Source organism: Epargyreus clarus, unplaced genomic scaffold (assembly GCF_041222505.1).
Source record: "Epargyreus clarus isolate Ecla_fem2 unplaced genomic scaffold, WU_Ecla_fem_2.2 ptg000019l, whole genome shotgun sequence".
In the NCBI taxonomy this organism is placed as follows: Eukaryota; Metazoa; Arthropoda; class Insecta; order Lepidoptera; family Hesperiidae; genus Epargyreus; species Epargyreus clarus.
In genome coordinates, this window is record NW_027332227.1 from 14,736,154 (window position 1) to 14,754,004 (window position 17,851).

Here is a 17,851-nt window from a genome sequence, read left to right on the forward strand (position 1 = left end):
CACAAGCCGCACCGCGGCCGCCCGTCGTCGCCAGAGGGCGCAGCGCCCGGGACACGCCCAGTACTGCGGCCACTACATAACTATGTACAAACTCATAGATAACGTCACTTGAACAATGGTTCCGAGAGAACGTTTAGACACGGTCTTGACCGTGATCTGCACGCTTATGTTCCGTCTCGTATCTTAGCAGCCAAGTCCGAGTAGGTCCAGGAACCCACGCTCTAGTCCGAGCGAGCCCCATGACTCCGCAGCGCCGCACATTCCGTAACACGCTCCTCCTCCTCCTCCTCCTCGGCGCGACGCTGGAGTCGCGAGCTTATAGCCTCGCGTATTATCAACCGCAGCCGCTCGTGAGGCCCGCAAATACTCCATCCGGTAAGGCTTCGATCTCGGCCGGCCTTCTCATAAGAGAAGCACACTGCCCCGGAAGCCGTGCACTGACTGTTTCGACGTCAGAGGACATAACTGAATCGCATATCATCAAAGCATCGGAAGTCCATTCTTACAGAATACCGGCTTTTACGAAAATTCAACTTTAAGTGTTGAATTTTCGTAAAAGCCGGTATTCTTACATCAGCTCGGTGTTTAAGCCCTGCTCAGTTCACTTGTTGCGTCCCCAGCACATGAATGGAGAAGATTTTTCTAGTCGGTCGCTAATGTTCTTTAGAAACTCACATATAAGTACAATTTATATCACACACTTCATAAATTTAGTGACAATTCTTTAATGTATCAATATAGCCTTTATAAAACTCCTGTGTTAATTAAGTAAAATATAATCTCCTGATAGACCCGATCTCCAGAAGATTCCAAGAGAAATGAAAAATCGATAGCGCTGCGCGCGCCTATCTAACAAAGATAAAATAAATAGACAACTTCCGCTTCCGGACTGAAAGGAACCATAGATAATGTCGATATATTTTAATTAGAACGACCAAAAATTAATAGATTGTTTAGAACTAATGCATCGTTAAACTTTAAAATGAAATATAAAAGTACTACATACAAGAATACTATCATTTCAATTAAGAAAGGATTAATTTTTGGGGTGATGGTATTCTAATAAGTTAAAATAGGCGCCATCATAGTAATGATAAACTTAATATTATCATTGTATAAAATATTCCCTGTGCTACTTTCGCCATTTGTATAATATAATGTCTTTTTCTTCCATATGCACGATAAAATATACCAATAATTTTATACAAAAATACGTCGTAAATTCACCAAATTAAATAAATTATCGGTTACTAATAACTGTTAGCAAAAATAAAGTTATCTAACGCCACGTCACTACGTGGGGTGAAGGCCGAATATGGCAAGCCCGCGAAAAATCAATACGCTGCTTGTAAACAAGCCGTGCATGTAGGGAAACAGCTGCCCTACTCATGATTTTGTACAGTACGTTTTAGTTGCGTGTTAATTTTCTCCTAGTGTTTTAAGTTAACGTAGATAGTATTGATAAATATGGATACAGCCAATGTTGGTTATTCTTACCACTTACCGTCCGGCGGGTGGAATTACAAAATTCGCAACACTCTGTCACAATTCAGCGACTTATTTAGCGAATTCAACAAATACATCGCCCCAGCATATCATCATGATCGATGTGAAAGGTAACTAAAGAATAATAATAATATTTTTCTTGTGTATTTTTAATTGCGCACTCATGTCATCGAGCCACCTGCCTGACTGGTGCGTATTGTTTTTTTATGATTTTAATAAAATGCACGCATAATAATGATATAAACCTTACTGGGATTATATCATTATTATGCGTTTATATGAACTTATTATTTTCTAATATTTACTCAAATATTTAGTTAAGAGAATTATTTATAGTTTCCTCTATTATTTCAATAGGCGCCCATTCAATCTTACTTAAATAAAAAATGAATGAAATCGATACAACTTAATAATCAATAACGTAAATTATTACAAAATAAAATATAAAATTACGCACATTATTTTTAAGTAGCGAAATAAGTTATGTTCAGTATGATTTTTTTAATGAATTGTAATTTTACCTGCAATTACACTACCGCCTCATCTGTATTCGGATTGTAATAGTTAATGCTCGCTGATGTATCAGACTTTATTGGAAATTAAATTACTAAATAAGCACGCAGTCCAATAAACTTGATATATTTTTTAGGAAAAAACATACTTAGGCTTGTAAATAATATTTTTCGTTCCCAGATCTGTTCAAATGAGGATATACTCGATGCACAAAGGAGAGTTTGTGATGGTTTTTGTAGCGTTTTTTGCTTGCTTCGGTCTTGGTGTGTTCATAGGGTTGGCGGGTGAGTTATTCTTTCCGTTTCATCACTAAAACGTAACATGTTTTGCATTATTTACTGAGTCTGAATTATATAATAGATAACTTATCATTAATATATATTGAAACGGCACTCGTTTGACACGCTTTGTGTAAGGGGTAATTTACATCTTTTATAATAATATGTACTTTTTGCTATATTTAGGAAACATTTTAATAACATTTATCAACACTAGTATATAAGCAAGCTTCTCCAGGGCCATCACCAACTTCGACGACATCCGTGTCAGCGCTGAGCGTTCTTCCGAACGCGAGCGAGATCTACCAGGGGCCTTTCAACCTGCACAGCCCCGCGCTGGGCACGCGCGTGCAACAGCTCTGGCTGCTGGCTGAGATACTGACCGACAATGACGACGGTATGATAAATAACAACCATAGGACAAGATACACATCACTATACAATACAATGCATCAGAAAATACAACACAACAATGCGACGCGATACGACGCAACACAATACATTACCACTCAACATGACACTGCTATAAATCACATACAACGGTATAACATAATATGATTGTAATCACAGCATAATTATGAAAACTACAAAAAAAATTATGTTAAAATTTATGATATACCCACTTTTGTGACATTCGTATCGTACGTGATCGTATTATTGCCACATAAAACTAAATTGAAAACAAACCCAGTAATCCTAAGCAACAACTGACTATGGCTGTAGAAATTCTTTGAAATCGTTAAACCTTTTACAAAGAACAATCTTGGCCTTGCAAGAGGTGAAACCAAAAATTAGTCAAAACACATCAAAACGTTATCATATGCGAATCATAATACATTTCTTTTAATTACAGAAGAAATATTCGACAAGAGCTTCCAAATAAGTATATCAGTGGACGGAGTGTTGAGTGACCACACGGCGCTGAATTTGATACCAGAGTCCGAGGCGACCAACAAGTAAGAAACCAGACTATTAAATCTTATTAGTGTAATTTTATAAGCAACCTTTCAATTACTTATCACATCATTTAAAATTATTTACAAGCAAATAAGAATTTAATTTAAAAATATCGGTTGAAAAATTGTCCTTCTTCAAGAAAACTTAATATCAAAACGTTCACCCTTAAATGGTAGAACTGATAATATTCAAAAAGCTAAACAAATTCGTTAATCACGGCTAAGAACACTCTCCATCAAGTCATTTTTTAAACCAAAGAAAGTAAATTGAAATCGGTTTATTCGTTTGAAGCTACGATGTTACATTCAGACAAATGAGTGTATATTTGTTTATTCGTTTGAAGCTACGATGTTACATTCAGACAAATGAGTGTATATTTGTTTATTCGTTTGAAGCTACGATGTTACATTCAGACAAATGAGTCTATATTTATCTTAACTTATAACATTCCTTTTTCCATCGGGAGTTGATAAAATAGAAATAAGCACAAAGCTAAACTTATTATATAGGTACTAGCTGACCCGGCAAACGTTGCGTTGCCATATAAATAAAAAAAATGTTAAGGGTGAACAACCCTTATCACTTACGGGTTTGAGAAATAGATAGAATATTTGAAACTGCGATGGTAGCGAAGTCTGTCAAATCCAATGTGAAACATTCCAAAATCAACACCTACTTACGAATTAAATATTAATTAAAAAAACCTTTCCCCACGGACTAAATTGTGAATCTAAACCATTCTCAAGTCCCCTTGAACACACATCATTTCACACAAATTTCATCAAAATCAGTCCAGTCATTTAGGAGGAGTTCAGTGACATACACACGCACATAAGAATTATATATATAAAGATTTATTAAAACGAACGACACCGTTAAATCTACCAACTAATTGCTTGTATTTATGACAAAACTACGAGTAGGTACTATTGAACACTTACTCTTTGATAAAATGTTATAAGTCTAACCTGTACCATCCAGAACTCAGCACCTCCGCTGCAAGCAGCAGGTGTGCGACGAGGTGATGGTGCTGCACCTGGGCGCGCTGGAGTACACGCACTACATGCTGCACATCCGCTTCTACGGGCTGCGGGAGTTCCACAAGCGGTACCACATACGGGAGATCGTGTTTTATGTAGGTATTCTGAGTTTAACGACTACCCGCACTTGACACTGATTTGACAATTATAAAATTACCGAAGAATCAAAATTTATTAACAATATGTATTTAATTTATGTGTCTACATTTCTTACCTGGGAGTAGATTTACCTGATTTTGTACTCATTGATTTGGTTAGAATTAGATTGATAGAGGAAACCCCTTAAAAGACCATTATCTTTTACCTGGTTGAATTAGCTGGTTGGTGTTATCTATATACTAAAGTAATTAAGACGGGGTAAATTTCACGTATCATTACGTCATTATTTACTTGTCTGCTCCATTAATTAATTCAGCCGGTTAATGTAATTATAATGTCAACAAGAGTCGAAGGAGTATAATAATTTATTTAAAGAAGAATATAATTAATTTATTATTGAAACGATTATTTAAACTAATTATTTACGAAACGTATCGAAAGTATAAGATATATATTTATCTAATTTCAGTTCAAAACGTACAACCCGGCGTTCACTCAAATGGAGACGTGGTTCCGGTTTATATTTCTACTCACAACGTTTACTGTTGCGGTAAGTGCCTACACGATAATCATCAATTCATCGGTCAATCAACAACTAAGTAGAATGTTTTTTGCACAAAGCAGCTTGATGACTTACATTTTCCATTTTTAGGCCCGGTTTTCTCCTCAATACTGCAGACGAATATTCCATCGTTTTCCACCACTGCTCCAACATGAATAACAATTTGCTGTCTAATCACTGAATAAAATCTATGATTATTATATTAAAACAAACTCGATACATGACGATCACTATTAAAATACCCCACATTTAAGATCAATTTCTTTTTAATCCTACCCTCAGTTCGAACCATTGTTGACCAATACAAAATACGTTGCAACTTTCAGTGCTGGTTCGCGCATTCTTTAAGGAAGTACTCTACTCAAGACTGGGCCATTGAACAAAAATGGCTCTCGATTCTGTTACCTCTGCTCCTACTGTATAATGGTATGTGTTTCTTTTTCGATGTTTATTACAAGTCAGCCATCAATTTTGTCTTCCTCGTTTCAAGGCTTCCTTTAACAATCTAAAGATTTTTGCGCGTAACAATTATATGGTGTATGTACATCTACTAAATAGTGCTAGACGCACGTGACTAGCTATAGGGAGACTATTATGGTCGTTCCGTTCATTCCGAGGGGAGATCAATTCGATCAGAAAATAGACGATAGTTGTCAACAAGATTAGCATGAAGAAAAAATTTAAGGATAAGAACTCAACATACGTATAATTTACATTAAAAATAATACTTAGATTATTATTTATCCTGTTCCTTTATGTATCAAGATACTTTGGAGTGATTTATGGTGAAGCTGGAGTTCATAGATTAATAAAGATTCCCCACGCCTAACAAGAAAATGTAACCAGTTTTGACAATTAAAATTGTTAATACAATCTACTTTCGTGTTTGAAAAATATTTAATAAATGTAATTTTTAGATCATTTATGAATGAAACGATATTTCTCCACACTTTTTCTTCGACTTCGTGTTTTTGCACCACTTAACTGCACATGTCGGCATTGTTTCGCGTAAATTACGCCAAGACAGCCGTTAAATGACTGACACATTTGTCGGCCATTTAAACCATTTAATGGTTTCCTTCAATTGCAAGGCAGTGTGATATCTATACTTATGTATGCTGGTGTTACGTCACATCATGTGGTTTATTTAATATTGTTCCTCTGTGTCAAGAGTGTGATGTGACTTTGGGAGTGCTTTATGGCGAAGATAGAGTGACGTCTCATACGTTTATTTAATATTTCGTCCTTAGATCCAATCTTCCCAATGCGGCTGGTGTCGGGCAGCTGCGCGGCGCCGCTGGCGGACGCGCTGCTGCAGACCACGTTCCTGGCCGCCGTGCTGCTGGCCTGGCTCGCGCTCTACCACGGCCTCCGACAGGTACGGGGGAGGGTAATAGTGGCTGGCTTCCTGATCTGTGCCATAGCCTGTGATACGTGGTGATTCGGCAAGATAATACTGGCAAGACTGCCTCTCTGTCACAACCTGATATAAGTATTGAATGTAGTGATTGATATTCACAGGGGAAATATTATAGAAACAAATAGAAACAGGGGAGGAGGGGTGGTATCATATGGGGTGGTTAGGTTCCCCAATAATCATTATGATTATCATAGAATCATCAGAAAAGGAGTGTTTTGTTTCAACCATACCGATTCATCTTCGTGTTTTCGCAACTGTATCAACATCTGCGAGATTGTAGTAATGTAGGTTTTATTCCAAAACATATACAGTAAAGCACATACGTCATCAGCGCGTTAAGTTGCCACGTACGCACCATGCATAGTCCGCGCCAAACTGCTAGTCCACACTGAAGTTGTTGCGAGCAGGTGTAGTCATACAATTTGCTATGGCGACGCAATTCATTTCTATATTCAGAGCGGACAAGCAGTTTGGCGCGGACTATACCCATGTATTGGTATTCTGTACAGGTGGAGCGCGGCTTCGTGTCGTTCTACCTGGCCAAGCTACTGGTGGTGGGCGCGGCGTGGGCGCCCGCCGCGCTGCTCGCCGTGTGGCAGCGCTACTACGCGCACCGGGACCCCACCTTCGACTACACCACGCACCCCGACTACCCGGTCAGTATACACTGCGCATTGAGAACAGCTTCGTATCGCTCTGCCCCAGTACACAGTACAGTACAGTAAATTACGCTTGCGCAGTCACTACTTTTACCTATACTTGACTATGCCGATGTGTGCTATCCTGACATTACTGAGGAGCAACTAAATAAGCTTGAGCGTCTTCAAAATTTATGTATACGGTTCATATTTGGGTTACGTAAATATGATCATGTTTCAGAATATCGTGCTAAGCTCAAGTGGCTCCCAATTCGCCTTCGCCGTAATGCTCACATTTTATCTCTTCTATATTGTGTACTATTTAATCCGACTTCTCCTCCATACCTCAAGCAGCGATTTCAGTTTCTCCATCTGTCCCATGACCGATCCGTTCGCTCCACCGAAAACCATGCTCTCCTTACTCCATTCCACTCAACAACCTACTACAAGAAATCCTTCACAGTTTCAGCTATCCGTCTATGGAACTCTCTTCTTGTATCTATTCGCAATGCTCAATCCCTATGCTCCTTCAAAAATCTAGTAAAATGTCATTATCGTCAGCTCTAACTCTATCTCTGTTTCGTTTCTCTCCCATATGCTCTTGCTATGTGTAATTTTATTTCTTTGTTTGTTTTATCTGTCACAACTCTGTTAAATCTAGCTCCTTTCTTTTAAATACGTATGTCTTTCATTAATTTGTTCCAAAATTTGTATTTTATTCCTTACAACTGTTATTTGCACCCTACCTCTTATTCTATTTCTTGTTACTTTAACTCCGCACCCTGTAGGTTGCCTGGAAGAGATCGCTGATTAGCGATAAGGTCGCCTATTGTATTTTTAAAATTATAATTTTCCTTGTGTATATTTCTTTTATGGGTACAATAAAGCATATTATTATTATTATTATTACACACTGCGCATTGGGAAATACCTCGTGTTGCTCTGCCCCAGTACACACTACGCAATGGGAAATACCTCATTTCGCTCTGCCTTGGTATACACTGCGCATTAGGAACAGCCTCGCATCGCTATGTCCTAGTACACAGCGCATTGGGAACAGCCTCGTGTCGCTCTGCCCCAGTACACACTGCGTATTGGGAACAGCCTCATGTCGCTCTGCCCCAGTACACACTGCGTATTGGGAACAGCCTCATGTCGCTATGCCCCAGTATACACTGCGCATTGAGAACAGCTTCGTGTTGCTCTGTCCCAGTACACACTGCACATTGGGAACAGCCCCGTGTTGCTCTGCCCCAGTACACACTGCGCATTGGGAACAGCCTCGTGTTGCTCTGCCCTAGTACACACTGCGCATTGGGAACAGCCTCGTGTCGCTATGCCCTAGTACAGCGTTTCCCAACCTTTTTCAGTCCACGGACCCTTAGAAAGTCACGTTAGTTATTACAGATACAAAAAAAAATACAGAAGGTAGTTATAACTGTTTATTATGAAAAATATGAAAAAAAAAATATGAAGGTTGGTGTTGCTTTTATGCAACTAAATCAGGGATATTCGGGTTGATGTTGCTACTAAGCTGTAATCTCAAATCAGATTCTACTTGTAGTCCGTTTCTGTATTTGTTTTTGTATAAACAAGAGTAGAGAATCCCTTTTCAGATAGGTATGTGGTTAAAAACAGCAGTAAAGCGGCCCTTTTGCATTTAATGAGCGATTTATGTATGGTCCAGAAATGACACCGCGGACCCCCATACATATACACACGGACCCCCAGGGGTCCGCGGACCACAGGTTGGGAAACGCGGCCCTAGTATATTACTGCTAAATGCTGTGGCATAAACGGAACACGATAATTCCATTTCGAACAGCGGTATCAAACACAATATAATTTAAAACACAGCTCACACAATGCACGTTATTATTGACGTCTCTATGAAACACGAATCGAGCAAAAACTGTCTCAGTACATTTTTGGTCCTTTAAAACAAGATTTAAAAAAATGTGTTCTGCTTTCAGGTGGTGAAAATCATGTTCTTCAGTGCAATTACGCTATACTTCCTATATCTCCTAGTCCTTATTGTAAAAGCGTACAGCGATCTCAGAAATATGCCATTTTTTGGTGAGTGATAGATAAATACTTAAATTTTGGGTCTCTTACAATTTCTTCTCATAAATTAACACTATAAAATATCAAAGAAACAGGAATATACGAAAATTCGAAAGTGGTCTTAAGGTCACACAGTAATATTAAACGGGAGGTTATGCAAATTTTATGTTACAAGATTGACATTACTGTATTTTAAGTGGTTAATGTCCATTATTGGCCTTTATAACCTTTATAACAAGTGAACAGGAAACAGGAATTCCTAAAAATAATGACTACGCGTTTCATACCAGAGCACAGCAACACACTTTATTTATATACAAGTTTCGACTGAACCGACCGAACTTCACATACTTTTATTTGACACATTACACTTCTAAATTTGCTTCCTACCCACATTTCAGACGTCCGACTCCGCTGCCTATCGATAATAGTGGGCACGGTGACCTTCATCACCACGCTGCTGGCCCTTCAGTCGTGGGGCCCCGCGGCGCTGCAGGACCACTGGGCCTCGCAGCCGAAGGTGCACTACGACACCTCCGCGCCCTTCATGGCTATGTACGGCTTGTTCAACTTCAAACTGTACATACTGGCCTATTTGTTCTCGCCCGGAGGAGGCTCTATACATGGTGAGTAAAGAATCATTTTTTTGTATGACTTTTTATAGCTGGATATTGACAGAAGTTTAGACCCTGATTCATAAAGTTATAAGACCTTAAAGCGATGTTATAAAAATTAGATTAAAACTCCGTCCTTATTCGGAGTTCATATTGACTGACAAATTTGTACCCAAGAACAAATGGAGTCAAGATTGTTCTATGGAATAACTATTACAACCTCTCTCGTTAAATTCAGAATCTCGATCTCGATGATCGAATATAAATGTATACATTCGTATTCAGGTTACCTGTAATAGTGTTATGAAGAAAGAGTCTCTTGTGACATGCCATAAAATAAATAGAGCATAACCTGACGATTCGTTGATTTAATACCAGTGAAGCGACGAGAGGATCTCGTATCTAATTTGTGGACAGACGTGCATATTTTAGATATATTTTTAGAGACTACTTTTAATTTTCATATCATAAAAAACCTAGAGAAGAAAACACAAAATATTTACCTTACAGTCTTATTTTTCCTGATGTACTTTTGTCATACTGCCCGACTACCTTCCTTTCTTCTTAAATCTGTAGCTTTCTGTGTCTATCGGTTAGCTTCATCACAATAGGCATGATGACAAATTTTGAAAACCCCTTCTATAACGTAGGTACATGTCTACCGATTCCAAAAATCGTATTATTTCGGTAATAAATTCAGTATTAACGAAAATAATAACATTTGTTTATAGCCATTTTGAATTAAGCGCGATAACGCTCGCGAGTGTCATGGCGTCCGTTGGTGACGTCACGTTAGAACATCCCATACAAAATTTAAAGCAATTCAGTGACATACCCAAAAATGACGTCATTCGCGCCCCGTTAGCGTTTCAAACAAGATGGCCGGCAGTATTTTATACTTTTATTTAATTGAAAATATAATAAATCTTAAAGTTTTTTTTTTAACTGAGTCATTTTTGAGAATCCTTTCAATATATAGTGTTTTCTTAAATCATTTATTATTTGATTTTTGAATACTGTCATCATGCCAATTGCCCTGGTGATTTTTCCTTAGGAAGAGAATAATTTATTAATGTGACTGTAACATTTCCAGAAAAAACGATAACGAAAGACAATAATATCACTATTTTTCCAGAAACAATGATAAGAAAACACTACTGCGTTTTTCCTTCTAAAGACAATTTACTATCTAGTTGCCAAAAATAATGATAACGAACTCTTTTCTTCAAAGACAATAATGTTATTAAGAAGCTATTAGAACGTAAAACAGTAATTTTACCCAGTAATATCCAAACAGCAAAAACAAAAGACAACAGTTATCTTTTTCCTTACGAATATTTTACTCGTATTTCCAGAAACAGCGATAACGAAAGACAACCCCGCGTTCTCGATGATCAACGATTCCGACGAAGACGTGATATACGGCTCCGACGAGGAAAGCCGGCGCCCGCTCAACTCGCGCTCGCATCGCACCAGCGAAGACATCTGAACTCTCTGTCCTAATTAGAGATGTTAAAAAATAATCGATTTTTAATTTATTCGATTATTTTCTTATAATCGATTTTTACAGTAATATTAATCGATTTTTTTATAAATTGACTAGCTGACCCGGCAAACGTTGTGTTGCCATATAAATAAAAAAATGTTAAGGGTGAACAACCCTTATCACTTAGGGGTATGAAAAATAGATAGTAGCCGATTCTCAGACCTACTGAATAGGCATAAAAAATTGGTTTAAATCTGTAAAGCCGTTTCGGAGGAGCATGGTATTAATATTGTGACACGAGAATTTTATATATATGATTATTATTATATAAATTACGTGTTTAAATCCATTTTTAGAAACAGTTCGTATCTATGCAACGGATGTTATCTCGAATTAAGTTCATACGTATAAGTTGATTTAAAAAAAACGGTGACATGCCGAAGCAGGCGTAATTTATATAATCGATTTATAAAAAATCGATTAATATTACTGTAAAAATCTATTATAAGATTTTAATAATCGATTGAAATAAAAATCGATTCTCTTTTTAACATCTCTAGTCCGAATGTTCGTTTTCTTGTTATAAAATAGAAAAGATATTGTTGCGTTTCATTTTGTTTATTCTTTATGACCCCCTTGTAGATAAAGTAGGTTGTAGAAACCTTGTAATGCGATCCTTGCGAAAGATTCAGGTAACTAGGTCAGCTTGCAAATCTGCAGGCAAATGGAATATCTTGATTCTTGATGTGGAAACGCTAGAAAATACGTATGCCTTTTTTGTCAACATATATATTTTACTTATGGATTGATAAAATAAACATTATTTTAAAGCAGAATGTCAATAACTAAATATAGACAAATATCCTCTTGAACAACTTAAAGGCATAAGCCATTATCTCTGTAATGAAGTCATTAAGGAAAAAACAAAAGTAACATTCTTAGAATGTGAAAATAGGACGTAGGACGGTGTAAATTGAACAAAATATTGCGTAAGCGTCCAGAAAAAGTCATTACTAGTGCAATTTATTGGTTTTATAGGGCCAAAAAAAACAACACTTGTAGCCAATAAATACAATGAAACTTCCACAACACCAGTTGTTTTTTTAAAAGAAACCAACGAACAATGAAATTTTCTATCCGTTCCGTTACGTTGTGCTCAAAATAAGTTATTGGCCTTAGTAATCCTATAAGGAACAGGATCACGGTTTCAATTTCAACACGATGTAATAAGCTGACTTCGCTTCGGGAAGAAAATTCGCTTGGCAAATGTTTACTGTATGTATGTATTTAATTTCTTTTTTATTACTTTACAAATCTCTTTACTGACAAAATGTTATTTTGTCAAGTAAAACAATTGCGCTTAGTTGCGCAGGAGTAACTCAGACGATTTGATGAAGAAAATCTAGTTTTTGAAGGAAATCCTGTTCCGTGAAGGAGATTGATAAATCATTAGACAACCTATAAGTATATTATTTATTAAATTTTAACGATTTCACAGTAAAAATTGAAAAGCTATACAGCTTCTAGATAGAGCTCTTATCAATCAGCCCAAATAAAACTGGATGGAATTACTCATCAAAAACATGATAAACAGAAACAAGATGTATTTAGTCACTAACTAACAAGAAGGATAAAAAATAACCATTATAGTTTAAGAACGAAAAACCACGTTTAAATTGCACAAGGAAAATCGTTAATCCTGATTCCTGACGATCCTGATGAGGAAAATGGGAAAAAATTATTAAAATCATGTATTGTCATCGGTTCTTGATAATTGTTCAAAATTTGAAATTAATCGGACCGTTCAAAGTGGGTAAAGATCAAGTTCAATGATTCCGTTACATACGTACATACATACAACCCAAGCTAATAAAAGCGTGGTAAAAAACAAAAATAAATAAAACGACAGGCCTATACTTAGCGAAGGAGCCGTTATAGATAGAAACGCAAATATAAATATAAACCCTTTTAAAAGATCGAAAGCAGCGTCGAACAGAATCGTAAGGAATGAGAAAAGAATTAAAGCATGAGTCAATAAAAGATTGAAGAACAATGGAGATATTAATTTAATGAAACAGAGAGGACATTGAAATAAATGTATACTGGTTAGGTAGGGCAACAAAAAGCTCTTAGCGAGAACTAGTAATTTTCATGGCATGTATTCGTTTACAGATCTCGTGGCCATACAAAAAATCCATATAACACTGAAATTATATTCAATAAATTTTCGTAGCTAAATAAAATTCATATATTCATATATTGTATATATGTAGTTTCGTTATGATTATATATTATCAATATGAAGTATGTACGATAGTGATAGCTGCTCATATTATATTGTAAGTGTCATACAATTGTCACGTACAACACAATAATGTAATATCACTTGTCCTACAAGGCAAATGTTCCGTAATTGATTTCAACAACCATGCTTTTGGTTTTGAACCGGCATAAAAATAACAGAGCCTATCGTATTGCAAGTGAGTCATTGAGTTCCGTAGGACGCGGTGGGCGAGATCGCCATTTTGTTGAGTTCACGTCACCCGTAGCACAGACATTGCCTGAGCTTGCAATCCGTCCGTATTATTTAGTCACTACTTACCGTTTTGGTAGTATAACAATCTGTAGAAAACTTGTACAAGGTACATTATGAATTTGTTAAATCTAAAAATAATATTGACTTTTCATTTTACTGCATCGAAACAAAATAATTAGGTGGCCTCGGCGGAATATAGCATCCCACTTTTGTAATAGTAGCGCGTAATTAAGTGTTTGGTTTTCTCGAGGTTTTAACGTTATTGCAGTCTGTTTTCTTTATAGTTATAGTAATTTTTAGGTTAGGTTAGGTTTGTAAAGTTGTTTAAATAATGTACGCCAAAATGGCGGAATTTTTATTTTATAACTGTTGCTGTCTACAATGTACGAGCGATCATATTTCTTATTGAAACAAGTTACACGAGCAGTTAATAAATTGTAAATCCGAGCCCTGCCGACAAAATGATCTTAATTTTTTTAAACGCATTGTACCGCCATTTTGGCGTGATGCAAATTTTCACGACTAATTTACATCCCGAAATCGTCTGTAAGTGCCTAAACTGCAGAAATATGCTAGTCTCAGTCGAGACTATATATTTCTGCCGTTTGGTGTAGAGACGATGGGGCCGTGGGGTTCTGACGCTCGATCTTTTTTTAAACACCTTTCAAGGCGTTTGATCGAGTGCACCCACGACCAAAGGGCTGGCGCTTACCTCGGGCAAAGAATTAGCTTTGCTATTCAGCGAGGTAATGTCGCCAGCGTTTTGGGGACTCTTCCAAGAGACAACAATTTGGATGAAGCTTATTATATTTAACTATTTTATTATAAGTATTTTTATAGCCTATTTCATATATTATTTTGTACTTTTTTTATTACGTTAATATTGTAAATAATTTCATAAGTATAATAAACTTAGAAAAAATTTTCTTTGACATTTAATAAACTTGGCATATTTACATGTTTTTACTTGAGACATCTATTTTAATTCGGTCCGTAATTCAATACTCACTAATATACTCCATCTCAATCACAAATAAGAGGCCAAAAAGAAGGCGCCATTTTGTTACAAATTACGAACAGCACATTTTTTTGTTGTGGAATGAAACTAAATCATAAATTATTTACTTATGTCAACAACGGCGTGTTTTAAACCCTAGATTAAAAAGACTAAAATAAATTAGTAAAAATAATAATGGCAGCCGCCATAATGTTGTGAATATTATATGAAGTTCGCTTAAAACTTCTCGACTAGGAGAATGAAACAAAGATATGTGTTAATCGCACATGTTTTATGCCAAAAAGAAAATAAGTTATATTTGATTATGCCTTTTATTACTATTATATATAAAATGGCGGTCGCCATTTTGTCATTGTTCACTATTATGTGTTTACACATCTATTACCAAGGCATTATATTTATCATTATATTTATATTTAGTAAACGACTCTGTAAGTATTTATTATGTACGTTACAAAATTCTTGTTATTTATGATACATCAGGAAATATTATATTAATGATTTCTTATATGTTATAACATTTTGTTTAAATAAATATTGTAGTAAAAAATGGTGGCTTTGTAGATATTTTCACTCAAACAATAAATAAAGATCGGACGAGACGCTATTAGGGATGTCACCATTTTGGAAAATAATAATTTATCACCAAAATAAATTAAACATTGTAAGGTTGCTGTATATGTTTTAATTTTTCATTTTTAAGGACTTAGAAATACTTCTGTAATATCATGGATGTATGTTTCAGTCATAAAAAATCCAATTTCATGCGGGACGCGCATACGCATGCAAAATATTTGCTAACGAGACTTATTTTAAATATTTATTTTGTTTGGTAATAGCTAAACGACACGCTCGTGAAATTAATAAATATAATACAACATGGTTTTTCTGAGTGGATTTAGATCATACTGGAGCAGCATTGTCCAGTGTGGCCCAATAATTAGAATTAAGTATGGTATACTCCTTACTTTAAAATCAGGTAAAATAGTGTTGCCAAAAATTAGTAATCAATTTATAAGCTTACATACCGCCATTTTCTGAGTTCCGCCATTTTGACGTACACCAACCATTTCATGACTTCTATCCGCCATTTTACGCAAGCACAACAAAAACCTCAATCAAGTGAAATATTTTCATTAGCGTAATTCTGAAATAAAACAGACCAATGGAACATTAAAATATTTAATCATGAAGATAGTAATAAATAAATCAGTAGAGGCTACAAAATGAATACATGCATTCATTCTAGGGATATAGTCTGTAAGTTATTGAGCGAGTGTGCGATGAGAATGACGGGGCGGGGTTGTAAGAGTACGGAGGGCAGGGGCCGCTGGCGCGCGCCGCAGGGCTCCGCGGGCAGCGCCTGCGGCGTGGCGGCCGTGCGCCGCAGCACCGCGCCGCCGCGCACCACGCACGCCACGCCCGCCTTCGGGTCGCAATTCTCGTTCGCACTACCACTCTCGTCGTCCGAACACAAGTCTATCACTTCACACTCCTCCTCCACTCGCTTCAGGGGATCACAACTCTTCAACTCGACGTCCATCGGCTGCTCTGTCTCGAGACCGTCCACAAACAGAATGTCCTTCTCTTGCTCCTTTCGTCTGCTCTCAGCCTCCTTTCTCAAGTTTTCTATGTACTCCTGGATGCTCTCCATCGACATCCTCTTTATATTTACAGATAAGGGTCTACATCGGAGCAGTAATAATTGACCCTTTACGTCGAGTATTTTTTTGTTCCTCTGGTGAGGGAAAGTGTGCATCCTTTGCCAGTAGTCTATAGGCCGTCTATACCTCACCGGAAATTGATTTGATTTAAATTTGCTACCTAAATTTTTACTAAAGTTTGTAGTGGGCACTACTGTCGTACAACAATATCTTTCAATTCTCTCCCTAGAGTGGCTCAAATCCCTCTGCACATTACTCTTAGCATTTTTCATGTACGCCAGGGATGAGAACGGGTAGGGAGGACCTCTATCAACATTGGCGGCACTTCTAGAATTACGAGGTCGACTGTCGCCTTCACTCTCTAAAGGTTTCACTTCTGGAACTTCACCGACACGTTGCAATTTCAAGGCTGAAAGAAAGTCTGTAAGTCCACCACTACAAGAAGTCACCGGCACTGTCTCATTATTACATAGCCTCTCATGAGTTTTTAACACTTCCAAGTTATCAAAGTGACTGTCACAGTTGTCACAAAGATATATGTCTGTGGCCTTTATATGAGGCTCAGGTACTTCTATAGGTCTCTCGTCAGCGGGCCGATCGTAGTGCATGTTCTCGTTCCGAAACGTGACCAGGAGCCGCCCGCTCGGCCGGTAGTACACGGACGTGGTGTGGTCGCGGTTGTCCACATACCTGAGCCTCTTGCGCGGGTACCGAGCGAGCTGCGCGGAAAACACCAGCAGGAACGCACTCTTGTGGAAGTCGTAGCAGCGTCTCACCAGTTTCTTCAGCCTTATCTCCCAGTCGTCCGGCACTTCGCCGGGCCGGATGAATGGGTGGGAAAACTCGACGTCCTTTGGCCACCAGGGCGGCTTGCGAATGTGTTTCACCGTGTCGTGACCCCAGGAGCAAGTCACCATGAACGTGATAAACTTCTCCAGCTCGCCGGCCGTGATCGACGACAGCCCCGTCGGGCTACCGTTGGCGAAGAGCAGCGGCAGGTTGGCGATCATTGTCGTCGCTTATGGTCATCGAAGAGGGCTCGGCGCTTGCGATCTCGCTGCGCGCATCAACACAGTAACGGTTAATACATTACACACCATTGTTGCGATCTTCGACGAATGCATGGTAACCGATACACATCAATCTCTCCGCGAGCATCAAATTACAATATACTGGAGTATAAAACTTGTTTAGCAGTCATATCAAATACTCAAAAACGCAGCAAACGAGCGCGTTCGTTAGCTAAAAAGAGAAAGATTCATAGATCCACAGATTAAAGATTACATTACATTAGCTACGACAAACTTCTCAAATCTTTTGTAGCTTGTTGGCTGGCTGTATATTGGTTTCATTTCACCAAATGTTTGAAACAGCTTGGTTTATTGGAAAACCACTATTATATTACAAAGTAATTTACGAGTGTAGAATTTCACTTTATGTATTTTTACAGTAAAAT

General features: G+C 37.5%; 2 protein-coding genes across 2 annotated transcripts; one reads left to right on the forward strand and one right to left on the reverse strand.

Moving 5' to 3' along the window:
• The first annotated feature begins 1,225 nt into the window (after positions 1-1,225).
• Positions 1,226-11,789, forward strand: LOC140750412 (transmembrane protein 181). Its single transcript, XM_073083913.1, has 12 exons — positions 1,226-1,616; positions 2,200-2,303; positions 2,536-2,694; positions 3,151-3,253; positions 4,236-4,389; positions 4,863-4,943; positions 5,282-5,381; positions 6,206-6,333; positions 6,885-7,031; positions 8,987-9,089; positions 9,479-9,703; positions 11,047-11,789. Exons 1-12 carry the CDS (start codon positions 1,468-1,470, stop codon positions 11,178-11,180), a joined length of 1,587 nt encoding a protein of 528 aa, XP_072940014.1. The 5' UTR covers positions 1,226-1,467; the 3' UTR covers positions 11,181-11,789.
• A 4,108-nt stretch (positions 11,790-15,897) lies between these two features.
• On the reverse strand, positions 15,898-17,723 carry ova (ovaries absent). Its single transcript, XM_073083914.1, has one exon. The coding sequence runs from the start codon at positions 17,403-17,405 to the stop codon at positions 15,972-15,974; it is 1,434 nt and encodes a 477-aa protein (XP_072940015.1). The 5' UTR covers positions 17,406-17,723; the 3' UTR covers positions 15,898-15,971.
• Between the last annotated feature and the right edge of the window lie 128 nt (positions 17,724-17,851).

Bases quoted from the DNA above. Each gene is read 5' to 3' on its own strand.
- LOC140750412 (XM_073083913.1), top strand. From the start codon at position 1,468: ATGGATACAGCCAATGTTGGTTATTCTTACCACTTACCGTCCGGCGGG. The intron at 1,617-2,199 runs GTAACTAAAGAA...TTTCGTTCCCAG, and splicing joins CATCATGATCGATGTGAAAG to ATCTGTTCAAATGAGGATAT. The intron at 6,334-6,884 runs GTACGGGGGAGG...TATTCTGTACAG, and splicing joins TCTACCACGGCCTCCGACAG to GTGGAGCGCGGCTTCGTGTC.
- ova (XM_073083914.1), bottom strand. From the start codon at position 17,405: ATGATCGCCAACCTGCCGCTGCTCTTCGCCAACGGTAGCCCGACGGGG.